The following is a 14,667-nucleotide window of genomic DNA, read 5'->3' as shown; positions in this document are numbered from 1 at the left end:
TGTCGGGAGCAACACCAAACTCCTAACATCCCTTTAGGGTCTCTGGGGTTGGAAGAATGCTCAATGAGTTAACCAGCTGCCTCTCACAGTACACTGTCCCATAGTAAGTCACATACAGAAATAAGTTATAGATGGCTGATTAGAAGGCTAAGATAGCCAAAGATAAATTATGGCAGGACATAGAACACTCCAATGTAACATATACACTGAATATGTAACTAATCATCCAGCTTTGTGGGTTGTATTATGTTGTGCTACAGTTTAACCTGACAATGTCTGTTGACACTCCTGAATCACTAAAAATATAACTTGAGGTATTTTAACTATAACTTATGTCCATTGAAATCTGTGTCTCATGACTTTCAATGAGTTCTTTTCAGGTCTCATGAAAATAATATAGCACTTGGGGATAAAAATACAGCCTAATATCCCTGCACTAGAGGCCAAGATGGAGAAGACTTCAACAGCCACCATATCACTCCCCTTAGTACTATGGTAGACAGGGAGAAAAGCAATCCAAACACTACAGAACAGCAGCATACTGAATGTCAGGAACTTGGCTTCATTGAAAGTGTCTGGCAAGTTCCTGGCCAAGAAAGCTACTATGAAGCTCCCTATGGACAGAGCCCCAAGGTATCCTAGGTTGCAGTAGAAAGCTGTGGCCGAGCCCTTGTTGCACACAATCATGGTCTGACCGTGTTGAGAATGTGCATCTTCATCTACAAAAGGAGGAGAAGTTACCAGCCAGATTCCACAGAAGATAATTTGTATAAGTGTACAGATGGGAATGATAAATTTGGGTGCCCCTGATCTGAGAAATCCTCTCATTCTTCTTCCTGGAGTTGTGCTCTTGAAGGCCAGGATTACTGTAATGGTTTTGGCCAAGATAGTAGATACAGCCACTGTAAAAACAACTCCAAATGTGGTCTGCTGCAGAATGCAGGTGGCTGTGTTGGGCTGACCAATGAAGAGAAAGGAGCAAAGAAAGCAGAATGTGAGGGAGATGAGCAGTATGTAGGTGAGAGTACTGTTATTGGCCTTCACAACAGGAGTCTTTCTGTACTTCACAAAAACCACAAATACAAGTGTGGTGATAGTAGAAAAGCACAGGGTCATGCATGCCAGTGTCATCCCCAAGGGATCTTCATAAGCCAAATATGTCACAGTTTTTTGGAGGCAGTGGGTTCTTTCTGTACTGGCATACTGATCATCTGCACACTTTACACAGTGATCCACATCTGGAAAGAAATTCAATGTGGTATAAGCACAACTGCTGTGAATTTCTTTCACATGTCACACCTCTTGCACTCACAAAGAAGTAAAACACTGACAAATTTAAGCCAGTTGTTCTTGGAACAATAGAGGGCAATGAGTAAGGGACTACTAACTCGAAATTTTTGTCCCCTTAATTGCATTAATGAGTACATTTCTCATTTAGTATCAAGCAAGTAAATCAATATAGTCTTCTTTTGTCATGCATATTCATGACACCCATTTTTATCTCCAAGTTTATACAACATATATATTTTCATGTATATTTGTTATGCTGTGGTAATCTAGGCTGAAATTTCACAAAAACAAATATTTATTACTAATAGGTCTGTGTTCAAAATTCCTGAGAACCAGGATGCTTTTGTGTCTGCTGAATGTTATTAGTCTTCCATTAAATGTAAGAAGACATAAATTAAATCCTCCAAAACATCTGAAGAACTGTGTGACTCACATCATTCAGTTTAAATGTCGCATCAAATAGCAATCTTTCAAGCTACTACTTTAAAAACTTCTTTTCATGAGTTAATTTTGTTTTTTAACTTAGCACAAACTAAATTAATTTTTGAAAAGGGAATATCAAGAAAGAAAAGGCTTGTATAAGACTGGGCAATAGACACATCTGTCAGTGTACATTCATAATTACCAATTTTTTGTAAGAAAATCTAGATACTGGTGGGTAGTGCCAGCATGGGAAATAAGTTCTAGGTTATATGAACAAATTAAAGGAATGACTTATAAGGAGCAGGATAGTAGGCATCTCCATGGTCTCTGTTTCAGTTTGCGTATCCATAGCCCTGCTCGGCCGCCCACACACCCATGAACCACGGCTGAAGGGAAAGAACTCGTGCACATGGCATGCAGGGGGCGGCTGTTCGGCCTGCCTGCACACTGCTGCAGCTGAGTCTCCAGAACAGGGGCGGAAGCAGCCCGCAGGGGTGTGGCTGCGCAGGAAGCCAGCGGACTGCTGCTGTGGGTAGGGGAGAGGCTTTTCCTGTGGGTGAGTTTCACACTTACACAAGAAAGTCCAAAGTTCCAGGAGACACGTGGAATCCAAGATGACTGTTTATTGTTCATGATGATAGTTGTATCTAGATGTGAATGCAAGCCCCCACCAAATGCCGGGAGGAGCTTTCTTATATGGGGAGTGGGGAAAGAGGAGGAGTTAGGGAGGGGAAAACTTAGTTAGCTATGTCCCCTGGCCTTTAGATAATTCATTAATATGTAAATCTCAAGGCAGAAGCCTGTTAGTCATGTCCTCTACCTGTGCCTTACGTGACTGACCATACAAGTGAAATGGAGATGAGACTGCGTGTTAGGTCCTGGATTCTGGGGGCATGACCAAACACCCCAGGATGTCTTTCTACAGCCCAACATTCCTGCTTGAAGTTTTACTATAACTTCCCTATATGGTAGACTGTAAGCTGTAGGACAATGTAAATTAGTTACTTCCAAAGTTTCAGTTTTGGTCAGAGGTCTTTATAAAAGTAATGGAAAGATGATTACTGCATCAGGTTTGGTATAAGGCATAATCTAACATCAATTTTGGCAGAATATGAAACTCTTTTATATTACATCATAAAATTTGTTCAAATCCTGTTATGTGTTTCATAGTACAGCATGTAGTCTTCAAATCTACCCCAAGTAAGATTACTTGAAAACGATAAAAAAAATATATGGATGATGTATTCTGTGTTTCTTGTGGAGCATGTAAATATTAAATTCTACTACAGAAAACATTAAATATTTTTATTTTAGTTACAAACAATAGGTAAAGCTTGTTCAGCTTCCCAGCTTTCCTGTGCCAGATTTTTAGTTACCAATTGTTTTCTGTTGGAATGAGGCCACATGGTCTGTCTCCCACAATCTTCAGTATATCTGATAGTGTCATCTGAATTCAGTTCACATTATGTGGTCATGGTAATGAGTTTTTATGAGTGGATTTCCTAATATTACCAGAAGTGTCATATTACAGCAAACTTCCTGCTCCCCTGGCACTTTTAATCCTCTTCCATCTCTTATATAATTTTCCCTGAGCCTAAGATTTTAGAATGTTTTGTAGATATATCTACCATAGGGACTGGTGTCCAAAACTCTGCAGTTTTATTGATTGTGTTTTTTTTTAATTGAGTCAATATTTTGGCAAGAGAATTTTCCATGATGAAGGTTTTGAGAATACACTTATCTGTGTATATTACCACAAATATTTATAGTTTGATTTAATTATTAGGTTGGTTTATTAAATTAGTGGTTGTAAATTGTCACACAATAAATATGGTTTTATTATTGCTAATTAGATTAATTTACAATACCAGACATATTATCTGTAATGTTGAACAGATCTTATATCCAGTTAGGGAAATATTCTTCTGGACAAAGATATGTGTACTGTTGCTGTATCCTTATGGGGTATAGTACCATGATAGTAAATGAAGTGGCTCATACATATAATTGGGTTAGGACTGTTGGCTGACTTGCTCCTTTGGAAGTTTTCATAATGCCACCTGGTACCATTAGATATGGTACTTGGGGAGGGCAATTTGTATTAGTTGTAGCTCGGGTGTATCAGGTCCTTTCTCTGAAGAACCTGGTACTTTCTTCAGTAGGGATTTGCCTTCAGTCTCTTAGGAAAACAATGGAAATCAGCAATAACCAGTGTATTTTTGGTAGTCCTCAAAGAACTGTTCAAAACAGCACTGACAAACAAACTCACATCTGGTACTGGGGTTTTTATCAGGTGACCTTTTGCTATAGAATGGATCATTATCATACCAGATCAGTAAAGTTCATTAAACCTATATGTGCTGTCTTCATCAGGAAAAGCATTGTAATTAGTTGTCTAATTCCAAGGAGTCAGCCCAGAAAACATGTATGCAAGTAACATTATATGGATTGAGAAGGTTATAGTTAGTAATTTGATGTATAAAGGTGACATATAGTCAAGCTTTAAATAATTAGGGAAAAATGGATGCCATGAACAAGAAGGAGAAGATGTAGGTTATATGATAAGTTTGGAATCTGAAAATTGTGAAGATAAATGTAATTGTATTTAAATCTCAAAAATTATTTTAAAAATATTGTATTTCAACTTCTTTTTAAGTTTCATTATTTTCAAATGTTATATTAATTGTTATTTTCCCTGTATTTAGGTCTTTCTATGCCACATACCTTTAGGTTCCAAAGAATATATCATATTGCATTAGGATTGTGGTACATCCATGTATATGCATGTGGTATGTATTTCTGTATGTATGTATGCACATATACATAAGTATATATATGTATGTGTATGTATACATATACACATACATCTTAAATTTATCCATATACATCATATACATATACACATATACATACACAGATTATTTATTTCTCCATCTATCTATCTATCTATCTATCATTTATCTATCTATATATCATTTATCTATCTATCTATCATCTATCTATCTTGTTGTTTTTGATGAATTTTCTAAATAATTATATGCATTTTAGTCATATCTAACCCTTTTCCTTCCCATTCAACACCTTCCCTACTATCCTCAAAACTTTGGTTTTCCAATTAGCCCCTTGGAAAACAAATGTCCAAGGAAAACTGACTCATGCTACACTGACAATTGCAACTCACTTAGGGTGTGTTTTCATGATCCAATAAGTCACTTATTCAAGGAATCTGCCTGTCTTGATCTTTTTTGAACTGTGCATACAGTCACAGCTGCTTTGTGAACATTTATGAATTAATAATGTCACAATGGCTTATGTTAAAACAGAATAGAAAAGAATCAGCTGTAATGAGATTTTGTATTTCTATAATTATGAGTATATGTATAACATCAGGAAGGAATATATTAGTATGTTTATTTAAGAAAATGGTAGTACAGTATTTTCCCTAAACCAATACCCTAGCCAGCTACATACTTTATCCAAGATAGTTGTGTCAGATATAAATTCACCATTTGTCATGGGCTTTGAACGAAATAAGAAGGTGGTTGGCCACTCCCCAAAGTATAGTATGTCAGTGAACATAATTTCTAAGACCAGTCATTATTTTACCACAAATGGTTCAAAGATAGTTATGTGTTGGGTGATACTATTCCTTGGCAGACATATCCTCACTCGAGATAGGGAACCTACAGAAAACTGATGTAAGAATACCATCAAAATATAATTTGGAGAGTCTGTGAGCTTTACCCAGGAAACTTACAGAAATGATTTTTATGGGAGAAATAGGAAAAAATAATACTTATGGTAGGCTGAATGAGAATGGCCCCTATAGGCTCGTATATCAGAATTCTTGATTTGTGTTGTGAAAATATTTAGATTTAGGAGATTTCACATTGAGGGCTGAGGTGTGCCAATCTAGTTAATATTTATAAGACAAACTATGCCATATTCTCTGTCTCTCTGTCTCTCTTCTATCCCCTCACACCCAGTAAATCAAATATAAGTTCTCACCTATGTCTCGTGTCAGCTAGTGAAACAACTGGCTCCTCAACATGTTGGTCATAAACACTAACATCCTCTAAAAACATGACACCAAAATTAAATGATTCACAAGTTGCCTGGTAAATGATGTTTTCATAGCACTAGAAAAGTGACTAAGATATATCTCATGGAACTCCATCATTACAAGCCCACACCAAGAGGAGTGATGGCATACAAAAGCAAGAAACTTGACCTTTATATCATAAATTTCAGGCAGCTTGACAGATTTCATAGTACCTGTCATCTTGGATAATCACTTATCTGTGCAACTTCTTTTTTCTTTTAGTTTCTCTCCGTATTCCTCCCTGCTTATATTTACTTTTAGATGGAAATTTCTAATGTATTTAAGTTTCAGGAAATTCCAGAAGCCTTTTACTTTACATGTTGAACTTAAACTTTTTGTGGGATAGGAATTTTACTGCCTTTAAATCTTCCTATGTCTTCATGCTCCTTATTATGGAGGAGACAAATACATAACACTAATACTGATGATAATTTTCTTACAGTATTGAGTATTGAAAAATTTCCTGTGTCATCTTGTCAGTAGGGAAAGAACTTAAAAGTCAATTTTTGCTTGCCTTCTCTATGTCTCGTATCTCAAGATTATAGTCACTACCATCAAGTTCATGAAAATGACCAAAACTTGTAAAATTTACTTGTAATATTTGAGGTTGTATAAGGGATTCCACTGACCAAACTGTTGAAACAACAAAAAAAAGCCCTTACCTGTTATTTATTTTTTATGTGGCAGCCTGTGATGAATCAGTAAGGTGTTTCCCCACCCAGGGTTATTGCACTGAAACTCTCTTTAAGTCTGTAATCTACAGATCATGAGCTTCTACTGGAATACATTTCTCCAGAAAATTGTCAAAGACTTATTGTATTATTTATAACTTCCTATGTTATATTTCTCATCTTCCCATTAATTTCTGATCTTGCACATTATTTCTTGCTTTATCAGTCCATTATTTAATTTCATTTCATTGACATTATGTCCCCTATTTCTCAAAAACTCCCTCCCCAGTGGACCTCCCTAGTTAAATGACTTCTATCAGTACTCTAAAGTGAAATTCTATCTAAAGTTTCAATGATGTGTGTGTGTATGCATGCGTATATGTTTTTGTCTGTGTGTGTCTCTGTGTTTGTGTCGTTTTCTCTATCTCTTCTTTATCTTCTCTATTTATCTATCTATCTATCATCATCTATCATCTTTATATCTATATATGTAAGAAAAAATTCTCTGGCATTTGTATTATGTTATCTGTATAACTTCATCTAGAGAATATGTTTTTCAATCTACTTAACTGAGAATTTTTTATTTTTTATTAACCATATAATCCTTTGTTGCATATATGTATAAAATCTTATTATCTACTCATCAATTGATGGATATATAGAATGTTTTCTTTGCTGGACTATTGTGAGTCAAATGGCAATAAAAATGTATGATCAAGTGTACTTGCTCTAGGGGATGAATTCTGTGGATTGGATTGCTTTTGGTGGAATATCTATACTTACTGTTGTTTGATAACTTGAAATAAACCTACAAGTATATGGAGAGATGGAATAATAATTGAGAAAAATGAAAAGCCTCTGGAGCATATTTTTAAGTGGTGTTTGGTATGCTACGGGCAATTCTGTGTGAATAGTCCTATAACTTATCAGTTGATATTATGATGTCTAAGAAAAAAATATCGCCGGGCGGTGGTGGCGCACACCTTTAATCCCAGCACTTGGGAGGCAGAGGCAGGCAGATTTCTGAGTTTGAGAGTTCGAGGCTAGCCAGGTCTACAGAGTGAGTTCCAGGACAGCCAAGGCTACACACAGAGAAACCCTGTCTCGAAAAAAAAAAATAGAAAAGAAAAAAAGAAAAAAATATCAGCAAAGGAGGCAAGTAAGTAGCATAGTTCCATGACTTCTGCAGAGTAAGACATTCTCTGGTTTTATATAACATTTGAGTCTCGAGTATACTCTATGATGATTCTTGGATGCTACACAACTGCTCAGCTTTATGGCAGAGCTCTAAATATACTTCTACATAGTTTTTTTTCCTTCATATCTGTGAAGTACAGAAACCAGGAAACACAATTTTTTCATTGGAAGAAATTCATGATATATGTAATACATGAAACATTGAAATTACTTACTCTTAATGGATTTGCTTTAAAAATATGCACTATATATGTGTGCCACAATATGGTGTTAGAACTCCTGGGAATTGAGGTACAGTTAAAAATCATTTTGTGGATGCTGTGTGCCAAATCTATATTTTCAAAAGGATCCTATGTGATTATTTACTAAACCATTTTCAAGCCCTGAATTTAAGAAAAACCTATTGTATATTAGTATCTTATCTATTTTAGGAACACTACTGGGCACTGGGAAGGTGACGCTATGAGAGATTTATCCTTTTAATGTGATGATAATGCTGTTTAAAGGTTTCCAATAGATACCTGTTTATAGATTCAAAATGTTAAATTCTATGAAATTGTGTGAGTATAAGCTGAATAAAATATAACTTATAATCATAAAAACCCACCAAATGTGGGTTATCACAAGGAGTTATATTGTTGATTATTAAGATTAACTAGCAACATGAAATCTTGGGGAGAGCTCACTCTCAGAAGAATAGGAGAGTGGGCTGAGGTGAAGAACACTGGGAGGAGGCAACATTTTGAATGCAAACAAATAAAATATTTAACAAAAAAGAATATGGTCTGTGCAATCATATTGTTTGGTCATATGTAGACATTTAAATTTAAGTCAGTTACAGAGCTGTCTCTCTGTACAGGGACATATACATCACCACATATACATCACATATATTCTTGATCTTGTCAATTTTCTCCATATTTGAAGTAAAGGTATTCAGGAATTCTCCCTTTTACATGCATGATTTTTATCAACTTGAAAAGAAAACATAGCTTTTCTTTTCCTGTGAAAATCTAGGCATAACATGTTTCTCAATGTAACTCATTTTCTGTTTTCCATTGTGATGTTAGAACCCCCTTAAAATAAACCAACTGGTTTAGTTCAACAGGTTTTTTCCACAATCCAATGTCTTTCAGAATCCAAAGTTTTGTCCATTAGCATTTAAAAATATAAAGTTAGTAAAGCAGTATGTAATCCATCTCTGGGGTTCACTGCTGCCCCTTTTGTTTGTTAAGAATCTCTTTCAGAGTATGATTAGATGTATCCAGAACTTTTTGTCCTCTAGAATTATGTGGTATGCCTGTAAAAATGTTTTATATTATCATATGTAAAAAAAAAACCTGCTTCATCTTATTAGATGCATATACTGAACCATTTTCCATTTTAACTTGTATGGGTACTCACATAATTGATAGCAACAGTGAAATTATAGATTCAGCCTTTTCTAAAGCAAAGGCAGTTGCCCAATGAAATTCTTAATATATGTTTATAGTATGATGCATATATTTCATTTTACCAAAATCTATAAATAAAAGAATTTCTTTGGCTAAATGTCATTACTTTGAATACCTTTAGTGTAGTATGTGTAGGTGATGGAGTTTAGTTATATAATGAGCAGGGATTTTTTTTTTTTACTTGTTGCTAAGTGTCAGAGTATTCTTTCTTTAAACCTTTGTTGTTAACATATTTTTTAAATGAAATTCTGAAGCCTCTAGTACACTTGCTATAATTTAATGATCAGTTTCATTATTCCCTTTTGAAAAACAGCCTGGCAGACCTGTATGGAATCTTACCTGCTCATAGTGTATGACATATATTACTGATAATTTGTTGTAGCTAAATAAACCGTGAAGACAATTCAGAATTAACACAAATAAGTTCAGAAGTCTCTACATGTAAAACAACAATTTCTGCATATTGAGTGTCAGTTACTATATTAAGAGATTCTTGAAAGTCAGAGAAAACCAACAATGTACAAAATTCAGAGTTTTGAACCAATTTGTATGGACTCTCAGCCACCTTAGTTGCATCTTGTGATTACTATCCCACCTTTCCTGATTTATTATAGGAGATCAACAAGATCTACAAGATAGGTGATGTATATGTCTGTACAGAGACAGCTCTGGGACTGGCTGAGATTTGAATGACTATATTTAGCCAATAACTCTTTTGAATATAAATTTCTAATGACATGATATTGCATGCCATCCTTTAAGATGGCAGGAATAGAAATTTGTATTGATGTTTAATTATGTGATCAAACTAATCTTTAGCATGAAGCTGCTGTTGTTCTTTATTGATCTTCTTTAACTGACCCATGTGCCCTGCATGTTCCATATGAATAACTTTACAGAGCTATGTGATGCTTGTAAGCTTTGTATATTGCCAAATGGTAGAGGATAAAGACAGCCCTGAGAAGATTCAAACACAGAGATGCTGAGATTCTGGACACTGCCATTTCAGCTCTTTCGTTGATTCTACCTAAACTACATGGAAGCTGTTTCTCCTAAAGACTTGCTTTCAGGACATTTCCAGAACAGCTAGCTCACTCACCAAGCCTTTCAGGACTTCACCTAAGCCTTGGACTTTCTCAGCACATAGAGACTAGACAGCAAACGATGTCACCTAGCATTGTTTTTACAAAGCCTATTTTCTTATTTCCCTTTGGATACCCATAAGAGAAATCTTGGCTCTAATACCACTAGAAGCAAGCAAAAGAAGATCACCATTGCAGTTCCTTAAGTTGGAATGGATGATTCTGGTTATTTTATGAATTATTGATATATTGTCATTTAAGAAATTATTTGTAAATATGGTAGCCTTGGATTGGAAGGAAACTTGAAAGCTCAACCTCATGGATTTCTAACTTTTCTTTTGTCTTCTTTCTCATTCTTTCTTAGATGAAGTAGAGAGGTGGAATAGAAAATGAGTGATATATTAATATTATAGTAATTAAAAAGGTAGGCAAACGGGATAAGATATTAAATTTACTCTTAAACAAATTTTATTTAGCCATAATCTTATATTGATTGAATCTCTATATTTGATGCAAAATTGAATTTATAATTTGTTTTTACTTTTTTTTTACTTGTGAATAACAAAGGGGGGGGTATTTATTGTAACTCAAGTTTTTTGGATACATGGTAACACCCCACAATAAGAAACTAAGTATAAGTCTGAAAAGATGGCTGAGCAGGCAAAAGCACTTGCTATAGCAACTTATAATTTCTTAAACTGGCACAGAATTTATAGGTTATTATAGGTGTAAGGTATTCATTCATATAAAATTTTGTATATTGATACAAAATTTAAAATAAATACTGTCACTTATATATATGTATAGTGCCTATATAAATCATTCAAGAATACAAAGCCTTAGACCCAGGGCTTTTAATGGCTGTTATTACATGCTGTTTGATTATATAATGCAAGTTAATAGTCAGATTGTAAGGATCACTAATGATCATATTCGATTCTAAGTTAGTTAATTACAGCAAGTGTTTTCAATATTATTCAATTAGCAAATAGCTAAGAATAGTCAGTTTTTGACAGAATGTTATTTCATTACTAAATTGACTATGAGACATTGTGCTCCTGACAGTATCCCCATTCCACTTCAAGGAAGATACTGAGTTTCATTACCTTCATGTGGAGTTGATTCAACCATGGCAATGGAGCCACTGGGTAAGAATTGCCCTAATTCTTATACAGACAAAAATATTGTCCAATAAAAGGACAATCAGATGTGGGATAGTCATACTACTGAGATCTGCCAAGACATGGTAAGCTAGTTCTTCATATTTCCTGCTTTTCTTTAGGTGTGTCAGATGAATTGGAACAGAAGGCTGAAGACAGATAGTTCAACTTTATAAGAAATCACCAGACTATCCAAGCAGTCAGCAGTCTCTACAAATTGTAGAGTTTTGTAAGCTATGTTTTTGCTTCCTAAATAGTTAGGTAGTATTTAATTCCTTCTCAGGTGTCTGGTGGTGTTTAAGACTAGATATAGCCTCATAATTGAACATCAGTTGTTTATCATTAAAGAAGATATTCCAGATTTGAGAGAATGAATTGTAGATAGTAATAAAAGTTAAAATAACATAATTCAGACACAAAATTGTAAGCTCCTTATGTTAGCATCGATGGTAGAATACTTTACATAAATTGACAATTATAAAGGCCTAGAGGTTAAATGTATATCATACCTTATATTTTAGATATTTACAGATGTGTTCAATTTATTCATTGACAAAGAGTATTTTTAACTGGACAAATGGGGGAAATATTGTCGGTTGTCCTGATGCTGTTTGAAATCTGATGTTAGTTCTGCATGCTTAAGAGGTGTATCCCCTGGACAAGCATTGGATCATATACTCAAGTGAACTCATATGAACCTTCACAATATTTAATTGTCAATAAATACAAGGGTAAGTTATGGGGAAGTAAAGAAGAGAGGTGTGAATGGAAGTCTTTCAGAGTGAGGGAAGGTAGACAGAGAAGAAAAGGAAGGAAAGTAGATGGAATTGGAGAAAGTGAAAATGGAGCAGAATGATGTGGCTAGTAGACACTACAAGTAAAAACAGGATTCATGGCTGAGGAATAAATTAATATAGTAATAGACCTGCTCTATCTAGGAATATAGCTCATAAATATAGTAATTGGATTGTGTTTATTTATATGGACTTATTGGAGTTGGAAATTACTTCAACAATCTTGTATATCATTTTTACTTCAATACACAGATTACAAACAGAAGACAGAACCTCATCTGAAATCCATATACTTGCCTGTTCCATTGGAGATTTCATTTTCTGGGCAGAGGGTGCAATCAAAACAACATAGAGCCTTGCCATCCTGAAGAGATTTCCTGAATCCAGGTCCACAACTTTCACTGCATACAGAAATGGGAGTCTGACAAAATAGTGATATCAGGATATATAAGAATTCATCTGATAATTGAATTTTATTAGGCTATTAGATTTTTTTACTAAACCTATACTCAGTTAATTGATGAGATTATAGATAAAGTCTATAATAGAATATACACAGAGTACACATATAAATATACATGAAAACATGTATAATGTTTTGCATTGTGAGTACACATTGAAGTATGTGTTAAATCTTGGTAATGATAAATGTACAAAGAAAATATTAGAATGTGGGAAATGATTTGTAAATGCAGCAATGAAGGCGACTTTTAACTCTGGAGAAGCATGGGGTTAAGCAAAATTGAGAGTCCACCCACCTGTCCCAGTCCTGTACTCCACTCTATACTTTCCTCAGACAATGACAGCTGTTGACGAGGTGGCAAATATGGAGAAAACATTCCTACTTTTACTTTATACCCAAGACCTTGTGGAAAATTCCAGAAGTTCAGAATGTCATATTCTACATGCAAATTTTCTGAAGGATTCAATGTTACTGGGTCTCCACTTGGATTCATGAATTTAATGGTCTTCAGTAGGTGGTTTAACTAGGGAGATGCATTATTTGTGTTAGACATGGTCATTATTAAGACAAAACATGAAATTATGCCATTTTGTTAATTTCATTAGTATCTAGTTCAACATAAAGCATCATTACATGTATAAAACAAAAACAATACTAATAAAGTAACATCATAATCGGCCTAATAGTACGTGAACAGACTATTCAGATAAATCTAAAGTTGGTAATCAATCTACCAGTTTTTAGCACTGATTAGCAAAATTTATGATGTTTAGTTTTAATTGTAATCCTGAAATTTCTACAGTCATCTAGGCACAAGGTCTCAGTTGAAAACTTGTAAAGCATCATTTGGACTCTAAGAGACTTTTAACTTGGTTTAATTAAGGCATAAAATCCACTCTGATTTTAAGCAGGTTCATTTCCTGAGCATAGCCATGACCAAATATATTGGAGTGAGCCAGCTGAGCAATAGCATATTCATTACTCGCTGCTCTTGGTGGATGTTAATATGGAAGTTTGCTTCAAATCTCTGCCACTTTGAGTTCTTCTTTGTGAGAAGTACTCCTGTTATTATGAGTAAAATAATCCCTTTCTCACTGAAGGGGATTTGGTCCACACATTTCATGACACCAAATGTAAATGAAACAAAAATAGTATATATATTAGACATAGCTTTCTTTTATGTTTTAGAATTATTTTAATTGATGGCACAATACACTATTTATGGCCTTGCATTGTCGGTTAATTCCATCTTCATATTTAAGAACTTCCTGTAAAGAGATTAGGGATTCCAGTTGAGACACTTAGAAAGTAGGAAATGGTTGGACATTTCATTTAAAACTTTTTACTATATTTTTAACACTTGTTTCTATAATGTTGGCATCTTGATTATGATTTTCACTCAGGTCTATATTTTTCTTTAACCACAAAATAATCTACATAGCTTCTCTTTTGAAAAAGAATTCTAAGGTACTTGTTGAGAGCATTTTTGATGGCATTTTTTAAAGTTAACAAGGTGCCAGAGGTACAGAACCCATAGGAAAATCATTACCTTCCAGGGAGCAAATTTCATTCTTCCTCGATTTTTAATTCCATGTATGTCTACTTGTTGTATAAGCATCTTGTGAAGGGTGTGGGCAACAGCATAAACAGCATTATATACATGATAACTGTCCTCACTCATTGCTGTGTCAAAGTGATACCAAGGTAAAAATTCCAAGGAACCTCTATAGGAACAATGTTTTAACGATTTACAGGTAGCATTAGATATTGCACAATCAAAGTAAATCTCCCACAGTCTTGCAAGAAAAATGTCATCTGGGTATTTGGAAGGGCTCACTGCCTTTACAAACTCTTTAAAAGTAGAAATCTCACCATGGTGTTGGGAAAATATGAGAGTTCCATGGAATGAGTCCAGAATGAAATGTTTCATAGCACTGCTGACTTCCCATTTTGAAGTAGTGACCCAGATTCTCCATGGAAGTATATGTTCCCATCTTCTAAAGAGCACACCTAAAGAAGAGTCAGTGTTAC

General features: G+C 34.7%; 1 protein-coding gene across 1 annotated transcript in view; it reads right to left on the bottom strand.

Annotated features, from left to right (window-relative positions):
* Nucleotides 1–330: 330 nt before the first annotated feature.
* LOC114620548 (vomeronasal type-2 receptor 116-like) overlaps nt 331–14,667 on the bottom strand; it is a gene marked incomplete at its 5' end in the record, with an annotated part of 16,086 nt that continues 1,749 nt past the window's right edge. The window contains 4 exons of the mRNA XM_028766680.1: nt 331–1,238; nt 12,471–12,594; nt 12,932–13,159; nt 14,186–14,667. The exon at nt 14,186–14,667 is cut by the window's right edge and continues 325 nt beyond it. Coding sequence (XP_028622513.1) covers nt 331–1,238; nt 12,471–12,594; nt 12,932–13,159; nt 14,186–14,667 — 1,742 coding nt within the window. The remainder of the gene's footprint in view (nt 1,239–12,470; nt 12,595–12,931; nt 13,160–14,185) is intronic.

Source organism: Grammomys surdaster, unplaced genomic scaffold (genome assembly GCF_004785775.1).
Source record: "Grammomys surdaster isolate TR1022 unplaced genomic scaffold, NIH_TR_1.0 169, whole genome shotgun sequence".
Taxonomy (NCBI): domain Eukaryota; kingdom Metazoa; phylum Chordata; class Mammalia; order Rodentia; family Muridae; genus Grammomys; species Grammomys surdaster.
This window is presented reverse-complemented; position numbering and strand designations above follow the sequence as displayed.